This window comes from Silurus meridionalis, chromosome 17, assembly GCF_014805685.1.
Source record: "Silurus meridionalis isolate SWU-2019-XX chromosome 17, ASM1480568v1, whole genome shotgun sequence".
NCBI lineage: Eukaryota > Metazoa > Chordata > Actinopteri > Siluriformes > Siluridae > Silurus > Silurus meridionalis.
Genome location: NC_060900.1, coordinates 4,894,472 through 4,912,830, shown reverse-complemented (window position 1 = coordinate 4,912,830; position 18,359 = coordinate 4,894,472). Strand labels below are relative to the sequence as shown.

At 38.1% G+C, this 18,359-nt stretch overlaps 1 protein-coding gene across 1 annotated transcript in view; it reads left to right on the top strand.

The window, feature by feature from the left end:
- The first annotated feature begins 2,480 nt into the window (after window positions 1-2,480).
- The window catches only part of pdlim2 (PDZ and LIM domain 2 (mystique)), a 56,973-nt gene continuing 41,094 nt past the window's right edge, over window positions 2,481-18,359 (top strand). Inside the window, exons 1-2 of the mRNA XM_046871613.1 lie at window positions 2,481-2,918; window positions 17,600-17,731. Of these exons, the coding sequence (XP_046727569.1) occupies window positions 17,639-17,731 (93 nt within the window). The 5' untranslated portion in view covers window positions 2,481-2,918; window positions 17,600-17,638. The remainder of the gene's footprint in view (window positions 2,919-17,599; window positions 17,732-18,359) is intronic.

Sequence of the window (18,359 nt, the reverse complement as noted above, 5' to 3'; positions counted from 1 at the left end):
GTGGAGCACTCAGGGATTTTCTTTGGGTAATCAGGTTTTCCCACCCAATCCAAAGATATGCAAAATAGGCTGATTGTTTTTGTTGGGTTCTGTCATGTGTTGAAACCCCGTCCATACGGACCTCTGGTGTCCTGAGTTTCCTGGGAAAGGCTCCAGGCTAACGTAGGATAAGAGGTATACAAATTGGATGGAAGCAGTCTTCAGTGTCAGCTCTTAAAGCTGTTCGTTTGCCGACAGTCTTGGCAGCAGAAGGCTTAATAAACCCCACACCTGAATTCTCACCTCCCTTCTAACTATCTACTATCTTGTGACTCATACATCCTTGTCATTTTAGAAGGGAGTGCAGTTTTCTGGCATAACACAGCAGCCACCCTGAATTCCAAACCAGGTTTCTAATCAAACGAAGGTGTGGACCACACTCATGAGTTAACTGGGTGTGTTTGAGCTGGAAAAAAAGAAGCCTAAACTGGACTGCTCTTTATTTAGAGTACAATATATTACAGAGTTATGAAGGAGGCCTGATGTAAAATGGCAGATCAATGCACACCATGGTGTCTAAACCATGAAAGAAAAAAGACAATTGACAAGTAAATCCAGCACATTATTATACATAATTCGATTTTTTTAATCGCATGTGGGTATTCTCCTGGATTCCTGGTACATTTGACCTCCCAGAATGTAGCTATGGATGGTCTGTGTGTTTGTGTAGTGTACTCAAACTGCTTCCTCAGTGTACCAGAGGTTTGGATTCAGATCCACCTTGACCTGACCCTGATAAAACCTTTACTGAAGACAAAAGAACGAATGGGTTTTTTTTGGGAAACAAAGTATTACTTTTCTTTACAACACATCTTTTAGTGTTCAACTCAAATTTCTAACAAAAAATTATGAATTAAAAATTGCTCTCATGTTATTTATACATTTATAGTATACTGTATTTGTCATATCTCTTTAAATAATAGCTATAAACAGTTGTTTTCTTACTCTGAACTGTCAATTCAGAGCGTTTCCTGTTTGTGAAAGATAAAAAGCCGAAGCTTAAATAATGTGCTGCTTTAATGAATAAAATGGAAAAATGAAATCGTGTGTCTTAATGACAAAAATGCAAAAAGAAATAAAGTTTTTGAACACCTCTAGTTTGAATACACTTCTGTAATCAATAAAAAATGATGGATGTGATGCTACATTGCAATGTGATGCCGTACAGCAGGGGTCTCCAATCTTTTCCAGAAAGGGCCAGTGTGGGTGCAGGTTTTCATTCCAACCAAGCAAGTCCACACCAAATTCTACCTGTTCAAATCTAATGATCTTCATTTTCAATGACTATCAGGTGTGACCACTGATGGTTGTAATGAAAAACTGCACCCACACTGGCCCTTTCTGGAAAAGATTGGAGACCCCTGCCGTACAGGGTGTATTCCCACCTCACAACCGATGTTCTGGATGCACCAGGACCTTGAGCAGGTTAAAGCACTTAATGAAGATGAATTTCTGCACTGCTATAGTCCTAATGAGGGTTGGTAAAAATGCTGACTGTATATGTAGAACTACAATAAAGATGTCCCATCTCAACCTCGGTCTTGGTGTATAAGACACCAGTTCAATTCAATATGATTTTTATAGCACTTTTAACAAAAGACATTGTATCAAAGTAGCTTTAGAGAAACAAATAGATTATGGATTTAACATTTCCAATGAGCTATACATTTATCCCTTTAAGTTTCTCTCTCAGAAACAAGCCAGAGGTGACAGTTCAAGGAGACCCAGAGGCTCCCTTAGATATTATGAGGAAAAAAACAGACTCAAAAGGGAAGCCAACATCATTTGGTTGAACTTGGATTTCACTGTTGGGGTTACTACGTGTTCACTTATTGACATTTAAGGGCAAAAAAAGAAAGAATCTATCACTTGTCACATGTACATTACAGAACAGTAAAATGATTTCTTTGCATATCTCAGCGGTGTTGGATAGATGGTTTCAGACATGATACAGTACCTCTGAAGCACAGAATGTTAAGGGCTTTGCTTAAGAGCCCAAAAGTGGCATCTTGGCAATACTGGAACTTGAACCCCCAACCTTCTGATCAGTAACTCAGCGTCTTTACCACTGAGCTACCATTTCCCCAAACGTTTTAGATGAAGTACAGTCCAAAACCCATTTTCATAGTCTTGGCGTTTAAACTTCCACAGTAAAATCTCATGCATCCTTTAAAAGCCAGGAAAGAAAGCCACCCACGCACTCGCCCTATGCACTGACACATGTGTCCAGCAGGGGTCGCACAAACTCACGGGCAGTTTAAAACTATTTTATTTTGAAAAAGAAATGAAATCTTATTTTCCTCTTCTCCATCCCACCCACACGTCCTAGTGCCCTTCCCCTGGGCTTTATTTTGATTGCTACACGTGGCATGAGAACCCGTGTGTGTGTGTGTGTGTGTGTGTGTGAGTGATGGAGGGAGTGTGTTTACCAACGATGCCACATCGCAGTGATCTCAGGGCGAGGGCTCGCGCGCTCAAAGCCACAGCGCCTAAGGTGTGCAGCCTCGCAGACGCGCGCACGTACGCAAGCACGCGCACAAGCGCGCACGCGCTCCGAATAAAGGTTAAAAACCAAGCGCGAGCTTTTGCGGGCGATTTTTTTTTAATGATTTAAAAAAAGAAGGAGGCAGAACGTAAGAGCTCCGCAGTTATAAGTGTGTGTTTGTAAGACGCCTTCGTTTATTGGCGAGCTCGCTATTATTAAACTTTTATTTATTTCTATTTCTGGTCCATTTTTGTTTGGTTCGGTTGTTTTGCCACGGGAAGCTGCGCGCGCGGAAAAGCACGCGCAGGTGGAAGCGTTTGTAGCGGGTCACTTTTCTTTTTTTTTTTTTCGGCGCTTTGCTGAACTTTTCGCCGCTCCTTTTTATAAAACTCCGGTAAGTTATATATATATATTAACACTTTCCCAACTTTAGTGTTACTTTAAATATAAATGCATGACACAATTTTTTTATTTTTATTTATTTTTCTTGAAATATTCCACTTCCACAAGACGTGCTGTGTTTTGGAGCGTGTCCTTAAACTGAAACTTCCTCTGTTACTATTTCTCACCTGTATTCCATATATTCAGATAAATAATAATAAAAAAAAAACTAATAAAACAAACATCAAGAAGAATATTCTAGAGATTCTTCATAGCTCCCTATAGGTCACATCATTTCAGACCTTCAGGAACAACTAAAGTGTTTTTTTAATGTATATTTTTCCCTCTATATACTCTTTCCTATCTCTATATATTTACTATACATGCACATTATCTGTCTGTCTGTTTGTTTTTACTTCCTTAACAATGCTGAATTGCACATTCAGCACTCTGGATGTGCAAATAAAAATAAAACCATTACAGGCATAACCCAAAATAATAATCAGGTTGATACAAATTGTTGTTTTCTTTCAAGATTGCAATATAGTATACTATGCTAGACGTCCAGATTTTGATGTAATATTGTTCTTTCAAGATACCATTCATTATATTGGAATTATAACTAATTATTTTGATTGATTTTGAAGCTGTTTGTTTATAATGCCGATGCGATATTTTATTAATTCAATACAGCAGGCTAAATTGGCTATATTATATTTCCATATATATTATACTGATATTTTCTGTAACTTATTTCCAGATATGCTATTTTAATAGTTTGATCAAATATATTTATACATCTTCTTCTTCTTTCGGCTGTTCCCATTAGGGGGCGCCAAAGCAGTTTATCCGTCAAATTATATGAATACATGTTTTACATATACCATCAGCTTTTCACCTGAACGCGATATCATCTTAAAATAACTGTATACTCTCGTGGAATAATGCCATGCTGCTTCCATTTTCTTGAACCTTTACATTCTTACGTCAGTGTATAGGGTTATGTAAATTGGAAATGCCACCATCATGTACTTCCGCCCCAATAGCTAGTGTGATTAACTTAAATGATGCATTAAATTCGAGTTGATAGTTTAATTTGTATTGTCGTCTTACATGCAATGGCAAAAAACTCTCAAAATACAAAAAAAAAAAAAAAAACCCAAGATTTGTTTAGTCCTAATGTTAGCTAGCTAGGCATAGCTAAATTTGTCAGCATAGACATTAACATTAGCTAGCTAGGCAAACAGGTTCTGGTTAACCACGCCCACCTTTTCTATTTTGCATGTTATCTGTGATGGGCTCAAATACCTGAGCCTGTTTTGTGACGTAACAAGTTTTTACAGTAGGTACGGAGAGAGTTTCTCTTAATAAAAGAATGTGTGACTCAAATGTGAGTCAAACATGAATCTAAATAGCCATAATGAACCATTTAATGCTTGTGAATTCCCACGTGATTTATAGACCATCTACATGCATCATACCACACCCTTTAATACCGTGACTAAGACCGAACTGTGAAATATGTCCTAAAACCATAGTGAAATTTTATCGTTGTAACCATACAACCGCACCTGTAGTACTGTAATACAGCACAACACCAGCAGCAGCAGCAGGCCCACTCCTGATCTGAGTTCATATCTTTGGCTGCCCGCAGCTAAAAACGAATCAGTGATGACTCTGCAGTACATTTTAACCAGGCATGAAAAAATGCTGAATCCTGCTAAATCCTCCCAACTCATTACCTTCCCTTTAGATGGGTCCAGACTGCTGAATGGGCATGAGGCAGTGGATCCACAAACACACCACTAGGTCATTGTACTAGCATTCAGCTTTATAATAACAGAGCCGCTGCAAAACAAAGCAAGCACAAAACGCTGGTGAACTGCCTGTTTCTCTGTTGGAGAAGTTTTAATTTATTTAGCTCGGATCACTGGCGTTAACCTTCAGCAGCACTACCAGAAGTGAAGCTGTTTCTCGTTGAAGGAGATTTGTAGTCATCGATTTTGCGTACGTTTCCTATATAATAGATTTCACACATCTGTAATTGACCCGTCTTTTCAATACGTCGTCTATCATTACATGTCCACTGCCAGCTGTTTTGGATATGCAGTTGAAGCTCCCCCCCATCTGTTTGGAAGTGTCGGCTTGAATCGCAGCTCCCAAAATACTGATACTTGATATTTGTGTGCTTTGGGAATGTTATCACTGAGGTATTATTTGTCAAAGGTGATCAAGTCAAAGAGAATTTGTATTTGCAATATTAGTTTTTTTATAATCAAATTATCTGCTGCATTACACACATTAACAAATCATGATCTGGAGTTGTTTTAGCCAGCTGGGTATTTATTTCAGAATCAGCAAAGTGAAGGTATATGGCAACAGATTTGAGCAAAATAAAGTGTGGAAGCTTTCCTACTCACCCAATGTAGTTTGAATTGTTATATATATATATATATGCAGTGCCATGTCTCGTATATAGAAGGTTGTGTACATTGTACCTTTTTACATTGTCCTGAGCAGCACACTGGAGCTTTCCTTCACCCTGATGGGTTAATTTAATTGATCCAGCACTTAATTTTATCATTTGATTTCTAATTATTAGTAATATAAGTTAAATTTAACTTCATACCTGTAGTATTTTCTCATTCAGGTTTCAGTTGCAGAACACCCTGGATTTTGTAGCACGTTTTGGAGCTGTTTCTTGGACAGGAAGCAGCCCAGTGATAGGATCTGGAATGGATGAATGGATGATGAAAGTCTTTTCTCTCATCCTTTATGTCTTTGATATCATGGCCCATTTGTTCTTTCAGTGGCTGCTTGACCTCTGGCTTGGCTGTGCTTTGAAATGCCAGGGGAGGGTTTTTGTCTGATATACAGTATGTGGACACACAAGTGTGCCCTGGATTGTATGGCACTGTATGGTGATCTGTTTCATTACTTTGTATATGATTAGGGATACAGCTATCGATTATTTGAGTAATTCCACCGGTTAGACCATCGAGTAATCCGATAAGTACTTTTTCTTCATTAAAGAGCAATACTAAATATACAAGAGAAAATAAAAGAAATTAGTTTCCTTTTTAGAAAAATTTACATTTTTGTTGCTGAAATTGCAGTCTTTGAAAACTAAACCCATCAAAATACAACTAGATCAATAAAAAGATAAATAAAAATATAAAAATCCATTTCAAATTACTGGGAAAAAAAAACATGTAAATGCACTGTATGGGTTTTTTAGGTTTTAGTTTGAAATGATCCCAAACTTTTGGGAAATTTATTTTATATTCTCTATGTTTTCGCTCCGTTCCTCCATATTTTTTATTTATTTATTTATTTATTTTATTTTTTTTGCAGTGTTTTTTTTGTTTACCTGTCCAGGGGTCTAATTTATAAACGCCACTTTCCCATGCAAAGTGTTGTGCTTTATAAAATAAAAAATTGCGCACCAGTAAGTAAACTCCGAGCCCTGCGTACCCACAACATAGAAACGCAGAAGGCGAGAATAGGGGAATAAGCGACATATAGTGTGCACAACCGTTCCGCCGAAAGTGGAGTTTGCACGTTTCTAGCCAAGTTTATAAATGAGACCACAAAGCGGTCCAAAATGTAGCGGGTGGTGCGTCAGCAATAATGGTCCGTGGGGAAACGCAGTGCTCTATGTGCAGTTAAATGGACTAAACAAGCATTGAGGCAAATAATTGCTCAAGTTACTCTAGTAATAGTTTTAGCCTTATATATGACTGTGTGTGTGTGTGTGTGTGTGTGTGTGTGTGTGTGTGTGTGTGTGTGTGTGTGTGTGTGTGTGTGTGTGTGTCCTGCGTTACCTAATGGATAATGGAGCTCCTACCCATGCTGTGGTAGGTGCATTTGATGATTCATTTGATATTCATCAGAGGGTCTGAGATCTGAAAAGGTCTCATTGAAAAGGACATGTTATGTCTGATTGACTACATCTGTAAATAACTGTGAAAATAGTGTTTTCACAGAGCTAATGTCATTCCATTTCTTTAAGTCTGGTTCACTGTTCAGCCAGGACAATTTGCGTGCCTTCAGCACACAAGAAATGCTTGTACCGTTTATGATCTGTGCTAAATTAAACCTGTAGGAGGATGTGGTCCGTACTGATTGCAGAGCATTTAACACCATGAATGCTCACTAGAGCTGTAACCAGTGCTCTAATTCCTGTCTCGTTTTATCCTCAAAGTATGTTCCCAACAATCACACAAAGAGAGTGAAATACATAGTAGAAGAAATTGTGAAAATACATTTTAAATATTGGCAAGACAGTGTGCTGTTTTCATTTTGAACCACAGCCTTGTTGAAATTTTTAATTCTGTTTAGTCAGTAGGCATAATTTTCTATGAAAGCATTTGATGTTCACCACAGCTGCAAGGTTTATACTAATATGGCTGTTTGAGAAAGTTATGGTTTCTTTTGTAATCACTGTATGGTGCAAACCAACCCAGAATGGCTCGAGTAAATGGTTGGAAAAAAAAAAAAAAAAAATCCAACCCTGAGCATCTCAAAATACAACTATTCTATCCTGTAGTTTAATAAGGCCTGATACATTTTCTTCAAGCTGCTGTTTTAATATTGTTTAGCTTTGTAATCAGGTGAATGATTAACCTTATTGTATTTGGAAATATTCATTTAGTCAATTTTCCCAAAAATAGTCGACTAATTGTTTGATTATTATGTAAAAATATTGTGTTTAAGCTCGAATTGCTGAGTAATTGAAGTCATTAATATAATCTCTGAATTTCCATGATCTCAGTATTGCGTCATTGGATTCCGAAGGTTAATTTATTCTGCAAAGATTATTTCAACATTTAATACCCTGATTTAGTTCATTTAAATCAGATTTATTTGTATAGCGCTTTTAACAATGGACATTCCCAAAGCAGCTTTACAGCAAGAGTTGGAATGTAAAATTCTTTGCCTATATGTTTGTTCCTTCTAAGTTTATCCTAATGATAAACTTTCTGAGACGTTATGGTAAAGAAACCTTGAATGGAACCAGACTCAAAGGGAAAACAATCCTCATATGGGTGTCTATTCATTACAGTTCCATCATTGTTGAGGTGCGCTGTTCATTGATGGGTGCTTCAATACAAAACTGTTCAAGCAAACTGCAGTCCTAAAGCCATTGTAAAAGACTCTTGATATTAATTACAGTCCAAATCCATCCTCAAAGTTCTTGAGTTGCTCAGTAACTTCATGCATCTTTTGGGCTTTTCATGTAGAACTATCTCTAGCTTTACAGAGTGGTCTCCCATTGAAGTGAACTCAATACAGTAGAGGGGCATCAGGATAAATCGGGCAGATCCGAGAATATGAGAGAGAGAGAATGTAGGTTAATGATTAGCCCAGTTGTTAAGACGCAACTCAGTGGTTGGGCTTGTGATCAATTGGCTGTGAGTTCAAATCACAGCAACACCAAGCTTCCATTCCTGGGCATCTAAGCAAAGCTTTTAACCCTCAACCGTTTAGTTGTATAATTAAGTGGCTGTGGATAAGGATTTCTGCCAAATGCCATAAATGTAAATGTTTAATTAAATGAAAGACTTGCACATTGTGATGGCTGCACATACGTTTCACTGAGCAATCAGTGTGCAAATAATCCAGAATATTGATTTCATTCAGGAAAAAAAAAAACCCTGCTTGATCAGTCACTTTAGGTACCGATGCACAAATGAAGCACTGATAGCAGATGATGACTCCCAAAACATTTGTATCACCCTGATTACCTCCAGACATCAGTTATCAGATCATCGCTGACTAAGATTTTATTTGGGATTGGCAACGATTGAAAATCTAGATAACAGTGATGATTAAGTGCAAGAAAAAATATTTTTCTTTCAGAGATCGCGTTTGGTCTCCATGGCAGCAGAATGAGTACAGTTTCGTCGGCTGAACAGTTTCACGGTGGTGGAATTTAAGCTTAATGATTCATGTAGCCAGATTCCAAACGCACCACAGTCATTCTATTGTATTGTGTCTATTCTTTGGACGCGCCTATTTTTTTTTTTTTTTTTAGTTTTGTTTGTTTTCACTTGTCTTCTCATAGCTTTGTCCTGTTTCATTTCTGATCAGTGTGTTCATAGCTGCAGGGCAGGTTTGATCTATCAGTGGTGTGTGTATAAGGTGCTTGTTGAAAGCTATTTCACCTGTTTTAGTGAGTATATAGAAAGAACAGTTTAACACTGTGTTACCACGATAATGCCGTGTCTTTAGCACGGTATTCCTTCGGTAAATAGGGCGTGGGTTCATAAGGTATAATTGCCTAGACCCATCATTTCAGGGAGTGGATCTGTTCATGACGTTGGTGTGTACGAAATCAGATCGTAAGTGTTGTTACGGTTAATGTTATTTTAGCTCGTCGTCGGTGTTAATTTGGCGAATATTGTATTGAAGATAGTGTTATATAGGGAGGGAATATTTATAAAATGTCTTGCCTACTAAGGAAGTAATATAATAGAATAGGGGGCTTTTAAAACCCTTAACCATTGATTAGTTCATTATTAAGACATCAAATTGCAGTTTTTTGTTTTGACTCCATGCACAGACTCTGAACAGATGAGACACCTGTTTTTAAAAAGGTTTTTGTCTTTGACATTCCACATGAACCTTTGCCGATTTACATGAAAGTTGTGGAACCTGATGTGGTCTTCTGCTGTTTTTGTCCATCCATATCAAGGGTTTGTTTGTAAGATTGGTAGTTGACTTTCTAGACTTTAACACCTACAGTAGGAAAACTTGACACTGACCTACGGTATGTACAGAAAAGATCTCATGATGCTTAAAATATGAATATATATATATAATATAATTCATGTAAGTCAACTCAGATTTAACAAGTGATCTGCTTTTTCCTGTGATAGTTTGCATGACTTTAAGCATAATGTATCCTGATGCTTAGACGTTACAGGAGAACTGTTCTGTTCTGTGTACAGTATGTGTTCCAGAAATATTGTCAGGAGCCCATCTGCAGTTGTAATCATGTCTTGCTGTACGGTATCGCTGTGCACACACAATGTCTGGAAAATAGTTTTAATATTAGCCCAGGTTTCTTGTTTAATGTAACATATTTATTTGCACATGATCAGATGCTCTTTCTGACTCGCCATGCAAACGTGTTAGAACATTCTGACAAAAAAAAAATAAAAAAACAACAACAACTTTGCACTTGAGTACGTGTGAAATCCTCCAAAAAGTTCTCGCATTTCTGAATGTCCTTAAAGCAAGAGTTCATTTCAGCACATTTTAATCCTTCTTGGCTTGCATATATGCAGATCCACAGTTTCCTCTAGTTTTCCTTAAGTGTTTACTGCAGAGCTAGTGCTGGATTGTGCTCTTTAGCCAGAGGAGCGTTGGCAAACGCAGACTTTACCCAATATTTTATATGGCCTTTATAACGAACACATTCTGTTTGAGACGATAGCCTCAGGATGAGGTGTAAAGTAAAGCTCTCCGCAATTAGTTGAACTTTTACTTTAGGCGTGTCTTTGTGTGATATATACAAATGTGCATAAATAAATTGAGCTAGAGTGGCCGGTTGTTAAACACTGCTAAGGTCATTTCGCCAGGTTTTGTTCACTCCTTGACTTTTTCCAGAGAAATCCTCTGACCTTCTCAAATTCAACCGCAGCTCAGAATGAATGCTAATGTGCTTCTCAAGTGGCATCTCTAAATGTCTTTCGGTCCTATGTGCAATCTCAGACATGGACAGTGTTTGATTTCCATTATTATAGGACATGCAGTCTTTGGCTCACAAAATTTCAGTTATGTTTAATCTCTCGAGCATTAGCAATCATCAGTCACATATTTATTCCGAGTGCCACTTCAAAGGCCGACTTATTCTGGGTGAACTGGAGTAGTTTTGTCTTAAATTACGGGCCTTTAGGCGTAGTCTGGAAGCTGAACCTCTTTCATGGTTTTGACTTGCATTTCGATGACTGGCAAACGCTTTATTCCTCAGCACTGACTCATTCAATTCTGTGCCATCCCTTCATAACATGTTCTCCTGTAACTTCTCGACTGGAAAGTATTTAATGCTAATGGAAAAAAGACGCACACTGCATCTGATTTGAATCGGAAGAATTTGGGTGTATTCTTTCATCCGACTGCATTTGCGCTGCGGCATGTGAAGATGGTTACAGATACACCCTTTTGTATATTTTGAAGTCTTTTGTCCTTCTTGCCAACTTTCACCAAGGTGAGTTCAGGAGGGAGAAGACGCACATTGTGGGCATAGTTTGACCATTCGGAACAAGTATTTCCAGTTCCAGCTTTAAGCTCGTATTGGATGGAAGTTTGGATGGAATTTGAAATATTATATGACTTGGTCATTACCTGGAATGTGAACTAAAACAAAACTAGAGTCTGGCAATTGCATTTGTGGCTACAAGTCTGCCCCGGTTTTTAATTCCACATACAGTATGTTGGTTTATATCACATGTTAAGGTCTTTCATAAGCAGTCCTAGTGTTATTGTTTTGAGATTCTACAGTAGGCGCAGTCCTTAAACATGTTATCTGGTTACAGTTTGGCTTCTTTTGAATTTATATTTTTACTGGTGTTTCTTTTCTCTCACTGCCGAGTCACTGAAGCAGAAGAACGGCAAACAGCTGGCTTTTGGACAAAGGCAAAAAGTCTAAACATGGAAAAGGTCTAGACTTCTGTAAACCTTTCATTTGTTTGTGTGGTGCAAATACTTTCGCTGTCTGTCAGTACAGAAGTTTCTATTTTCATTTCTTCTTGCACTGTTTATTTATAGTGAATTGGAAGCCTGAACATGTACAACAGAGTCAGTAGGCCGGGCACCTGAAAGAAGCAGACTTTTTATAATTGGCTTATTGTATTCTAATTCAAAGTTAAATTAGTAGTCAACGATGCCAGGACACAGACTGAATGACTATTGACAGTATTTCGCTAACCTCCCACCCCTCCCTAAAAATGTTACCTACATTTACATTTATGGCAGACTCCCTTTCCAGATTTACCTTCACCTAACAGCAGAACATTATGACCACCAGTCTAATATTTTGTTGGTCCGCCTTTTGCTGCCAAAACAGTTCTAACCCATCGAGCATAAAAAGCATTAACCTCTTCAGCAATTTGAGCTACAGGAGCTCGTCTGTTGAATCGGACCACACGGGCCAAACTTCGCTCCCCACTTGCATCATTGAGCCTCGGCCACCCATGACCCTGTCGCCGGTTCACCACTGTTTCTTCCTTGGACCACTTTTGATAGATACTGACCACTGCAGACTAGGAAAATCCCACAAGAGCTGCAGTTTTGGAGATGCTCTGACCCAGTCGTATAGCAATCACAATTTGGCCCTCGTCAAACTCACTCAAATCCTTACGCTTCTATTTATCTCATTAATACATTGGAGTAGCTGTGGGGTTGAGGACTTTGCTCAGGGACTCAGGAGTAGGCACTTGGTGTGGCTGGGATTTGAACCAAAGTCCAATGCTTTAATCACTAACCAACCACCACGAAGTTACCCTTCCTTATGTTTACATGGCAATTCTTAATGCTAACAGCTAGTTCTTTGCTACCACACACCATCTACCAACCAGGGAGGGTAAAGCATGCTCTGCCATACCCATATCGGTGGACCTCTACTTATTTTCCCCACAATTATGCAAATAGAGCATACATTTATTTAAGCAATTTAAGTGTCCTTTGGAATCATCAGAATTAGTGTTGATTGTGTAGTAGTTTAATTCAATCAGGCTCAGCCTTTTCTAGTAATTCCCACTAGATTATTTGGACACTGAGCAACAATGTGGACTGAGTTGAGTCTTTTGCGGCCACAGTAATTAAAAGGCTGTAGCGAGGGGGAAGATTGTTAAGGTGGCTTGTTATCTAAGAACAATAATGATGGGCAATGTCCAAAAGTTTAAGAAATACAACAGTATTGCATCCTCAGCCTCGAGTGCACTGGCTATTTTTCTTTCTTGTTCATAATGATATTTCAATATTTGGATGATTTTTGTAACTTGGAAACGGAACAATGGCCAGCAAACACTTTCAAAAGACAACAGGATTTTTTTTTTTTCTTTGTGTGCACAAATTCCTTAGATTCCTTTCTTAATTATTCCAGTTATATAATGGGCTGTTCCATTGTTCAAAAGTAGTTCACATTATATCATTGATTGTGAACCTGAAATGTGCTCCAGTGCAATATAACGGCTAATGTTTTTTAAGGATGATGTACACTTTCATGCTGTCATCATTGAAGCATTACTTCAAACAGTCACCCTCAATCTGCTTCAATCACCTTGTTCCATAACTTCTGTATTTACAAGCAAGTTGACAAAATGGTTCAGGCTCTTTGGAAACATGTTTGGATCTGAAGGATGTCTGACAGACGCTAACATGCCTTCACAGGACATGAACAAAATGGATGTGACGATGTTTAAAAAAAGCATTTAACAAACTGAATCCCGAGTCAGGAAATAGAATTTTGGCATTTGACGAAACAAAGTCGTAAACTAACTCCTTGTCCAAAATATATTTGTACCGTATGTGTGGATTGTGGGGTAAGGATTTAAAAATGTGAAAAAGTGTGTGAGGTTGTTCTTGTTAAGATGCCATTGTAACCAAGTTCACACTCAGGGGACACATTATTCTACACTTTCCTAATCGGGTTTCCTCTGCACAATGAATGGGTCTAAAAAATGTTTTCCTTCAGGGTAATTTTCCACTAACTCGCAAGACAACCGAAAGGTCCACAATAAAGGACAGTTAAAAGCAATCATTGATTGCGTAAACACACTGCATGATGTTCGAAGGTCATTATCCAACACTGGCAGTTCCAACGTGGCTTCACTGTTCCTTTGTTTGATTGGCTGTTCATTCAACAACTCTCATTAGATTTAATTAGATAAGCGCTGTATCTTTTCAATGTTCACACGAGAACCTATTCCTAACCAAATAACGGTAATTAGTGCTGCTAGTGCCATCCACGTATCTTTCCTTGCCTTGCTGATGCCAATTTTTTAGGGAGTACAGAAAACACTACTGGACTTTCTGGCTAAAGAGAAAGAGGACTTGTGCATTCAATGGTCATTAGTGGATTTTGAGTTACTCATGAAACATGGAATCATTCTAAAAAAAAAACATAGACTTTCCACTCGGGCAGTTTATTCATTAATGTTGGGTAGTTTATTTGAGACACAGTCTTTAAATCCACTGACTTCGCTTTATTTAAGAACACATCTTGTCGTTTGTTGACAGTTTCATTATGGGAGAGTTTCTCATTTTGTACCCCACCCCCATACACATTTTTATAATAACTAAATATCTATGTTTTTTGTTGTAATGCACTCGAACCTCCTCTTAGGTTGTCTCCTTGAATGTTCTAGGAGTTATTTTGTTTTAGAATGGAGCATAAATGAGCTTCTGAATGTCATTTATATAGGGCGATGTACCAAAAAACTCGAGACCTTTTGACGTTCTTTCTGTTTGGTACAAATAATAACCTTTATCTACAGTCAGATGATGACACATCAGATTTGACTGCATCACTTACTGGGCACAATTCAGTCAATGGCATCTGGGAAAGTCCCAGGCTTAGACTGATATCCCCTCAAGACGTTCTGATATGAGCGGTCAACCCAATGTTTTGTTGGATTAGCCCATTTTTGCTACACCTGAATTTCGAATCATGCATCAGCCATTTAACTGCATATCTTTTGAGTGGCTAATCTTTGTTCCTGCTTTAACTTAAAACCAGATTATGACTACTAAGTGCAGGTTCGATTAGGAGAATTTCTTCCAACCATTAAATGAATGTCAGTACAAACTGATTCAGTGCCCAGAAGGCTTTTGGTAGCGTTTGCTGGCATTTCCTGTTTTCTTGAGTCAGAGTTCCACTTTTATTAGACATATTAAACTGCTTTAAGCTAGTGGCTAAGGTTACGACGACTAATCAGGCATCAGAAAGTTTCCTGTTGGCACAGGGTGTTTCTCTCTCGTCAGTATCTTGTTTTTACTACTGTATATCGAGTTTCTATCTAATAGGCAGAAGCTTCCCGCATGCTACTACTATAAAGGAATAAACCTCATCCCTTCTGTATTTCTGTACCTGGTACCTAGATGGCCTTTTTATTTTTATTTTTATTTCATTTTTTTTTTTTTTATTCACTGAAATATTTTACCTTTAAGTTTTTGGACCAAAGGCAAAACGTTTCGGTTAACCGGAACGGGTTGCCATATACCTCATTAAATATCGTTTGAGTTGTAATGATCATGAGAGGGTGGCTCTCCTGCATTTCAACATGTTCAAACACTGCCAAGGACTTCAGTGTTGCCAGATTTAGGGGGATGTGTCACAACTGGTCCATTGCATTTTAATAAAAAAAAATTGCCTTGGGCCAGTAATTGTAATTTGTGACAAGGTTTTTAAACTGAAATTATGCATTCATTCTTATAATTCAGAACTGGTTGTAGGCAAGTCGCTATCAGTGTATGTCCCCATTTAATATTTGGGGTTTTATTATTTTTATGAAGTTATAAAAATGTCTAATCATTCCATGATGTTAACCATACTGAGCAATTGATAAATGGTAATCATGGTATACTCACATTATCAATTACATTCTCACTCATCCATATGGCAAAAAAGAGTGAATTTGCTGTCATTTCATCTCTGAGAAGTGTCTTCCACTGATCACCTCTCTGTTGGCGCTTCTCTGATTTTGTGTATTTCATACACTATGGACATTTTGAAATACTGAATTTCACCATTTGTGGGACAAGATACCAAACATCGACAGGTAAAATGTGTGAATACCTTTTCAATACAGCTGCAGTAAGCGTCTTGCGTTCTAGATAATAAAATCAAACCCAGTGATGTTTGCATGCTGACAGCTCACATTTCAAACATTATTTCGCTATTACTTAAAAGTAGTTCATCATACTACAAATAATTTGTCCAATCAATGAATACAGGCAGGGAGTGTAAAATGAACCTTTTTTGACACGCATAGACAAAAGCAAAAGCACAAGTTCTAACAAATCTGAAGATAAAACTGTGTGGCTGCTACAATAGACTTTTATTTTGTTTAAGATGTAAGTTTGTGCTTTTTCTTTTAGAGATAAATTATGGATTGTGGACTTTCGGTTGAGTAGGTTATCAGCCGTGGTTTGACCTTGTTGGCAGAGCGTCATGTCAAGTATGCATCTACATTAGTTCAGCAGTCAGACGTAAATATTGGAAAGAGCAAGGGTTCGCCTTTACGTTACAACATTGATTAAAAAAAAAAAAAAGTTGGCCCGTCTATTTGAAAAGCAACTATGTAACGGCATTAAATGGATTGACATTAATGCATCATATCCCGCCTTTTATAACAACTGTTTTGCTCAGCCGAAACATTATGGAAGTTTTTTTTTCCCCCTCAAGACTGAGTTGTGCCTGGTTGGAAGGCTGCTATTTAGCTTTCACATGGAATGCTTCGGGTGACTTGTGGTGGGAGTTTTGGACGAGTACAGTGGAAATGATGGAGGAAAGAAACAACAAAAACATGGCAACACACCATGGTTTATTTGATGCACTCTTTCGTAATTGGGCTTTTGTAACAGCACCCATAATGTTATTTGAATGCGTAAAGTAATGTTAAAAAGTTGACACATTTAAGGTTGGCATTCATGTCAAGCAATTTATGGAAGATAAATGAATCACATGAGGTTCAAAATCAAGAAAATTATTCATGTTTTGCTGATTGTGTTGAAGAACTGGAATTTGCCATCAATCCCAGTCTATATTTTATTATTTCTGAATTCACTTTGGTTAAGTTCCCCACCCCCTGCCCCCCAACGTTATACAATCGTTTATTTTTGTCAGGGTCGGCACTGATATGTCTTTCAGCACAGCTTAAGCTAAGGATTGATATCCTTGTGGTTTACTCTGAAAAGAAAAGATTCATTGCAAACTGAAGAAGATAAGACACCATTGTAGCTCAAAGCAGACCACTCTGACTAATGCACAGTCAGAGGAACCACTGTTCATCTGGGTAGCATTGGTGTGGCTTTTTCCATACCATGTCAGAGCTGAGTCAGGTTTGATATCAAGCGAAAAATTACTTGTGTACTGCTGCTCTTGTGGAGCCCGTGCTCACTGTAGCTTCAGATTCCTGCTCGAATCTAACAGGAGTGAAATCTGTGGTAGTTCAGTGATTAAGACTCTGGGTTACTGATCGAAAGGTCGGTGGATCAAGCTGCCACTCTTGGGACCTTGAGCAAGGTCCATAACCTTTTGTGCTCCAGCTTCCAAACAAGTTGGGCTATGAGAAGAAAATAATTTCACTGTGCTTTAATGTATATGTGACAAATACCAGCTATTCTATCAGATAGATTCTTTTAGTGTAGTAGCTCATCCGGCTTTGTGTTTGCCTCATTCAATTTCTTTTTTGCTTAACACGGTTGTAAAGAGTGGCTATTTGACTTACTGTAAACGTACTACTGTCAAACACTTTTTTAATATTTATTATTTATTTATTTTTTGCTCAGTTCTGTTGTGTGTAAACATATGTGCAGTCAATCTAACACCCAACAGCCTGCAACAGACACCGAGATCATATTTTCTGCTCTTTTCTGATGTTTTATATGCACAGTGACCGTAGTGTTGGTTATTGTCATTAACTTTTTCCACTCTTTTCTCTCCCTCTCATGTTTTGACTATAGGGCTCTGTAAGGTGGTGCACAGCATTTTGAGGACTCATCATGGCTTTTACAGTGACCCTGACTGGCCCATCTCCCTGGGGCTTCAGAATATCTGGTGGGCGGGACTTTAAGAAGGCCATAACAGTATCCAAGGTAATGTTCTCACCTGGTAATCCCAAAACAAGGTCATGAAATAATAGCCAGACTCTCAGGCTCAGGTTTCCGGTCTGTCTAGCAGGCTGTCTGTAAAGGAAACTCCTTGATTACAGAAAAAGGAAAAATGCCTTTCTAATGGTCAAGCTATTGTTCAGCTACAAGATAAATTTTCTCAATGCTCTATTGTAAAGTCTACTTCTAGGAGGGCAGAAGTCAGTTGAGAGTTGACTATAAACAGGCTGCATGAAGGCAAGTAAGGATATCCTGGTTTTGCCACACAACAACAAGCAGTACTGTACCAAGGAAACAATATCTAATGGAAAACTAACACTGGGACAAAAGCTGGCAGAATGAAAGCTCATGCAGCATAACTGTCATTTTCACCCATGATTCTTTGTGTGTCACGATATTCTTGTAACTGAAAATTTAAGCCACAGATGATTAAAACGCACACATGTTGCAGAAAATTGCAAATGTCTAATATTAGAAATGTTAAAGTAATAAAATGAATATTCAACTCACTACATGTCATTCTGCAATTTTTATCAGGTTATTTGCATTAATGGTCAAACATATTTTTCTTCACCATACCACTGTTATATAATCGGGACGGAGGAATTGATTA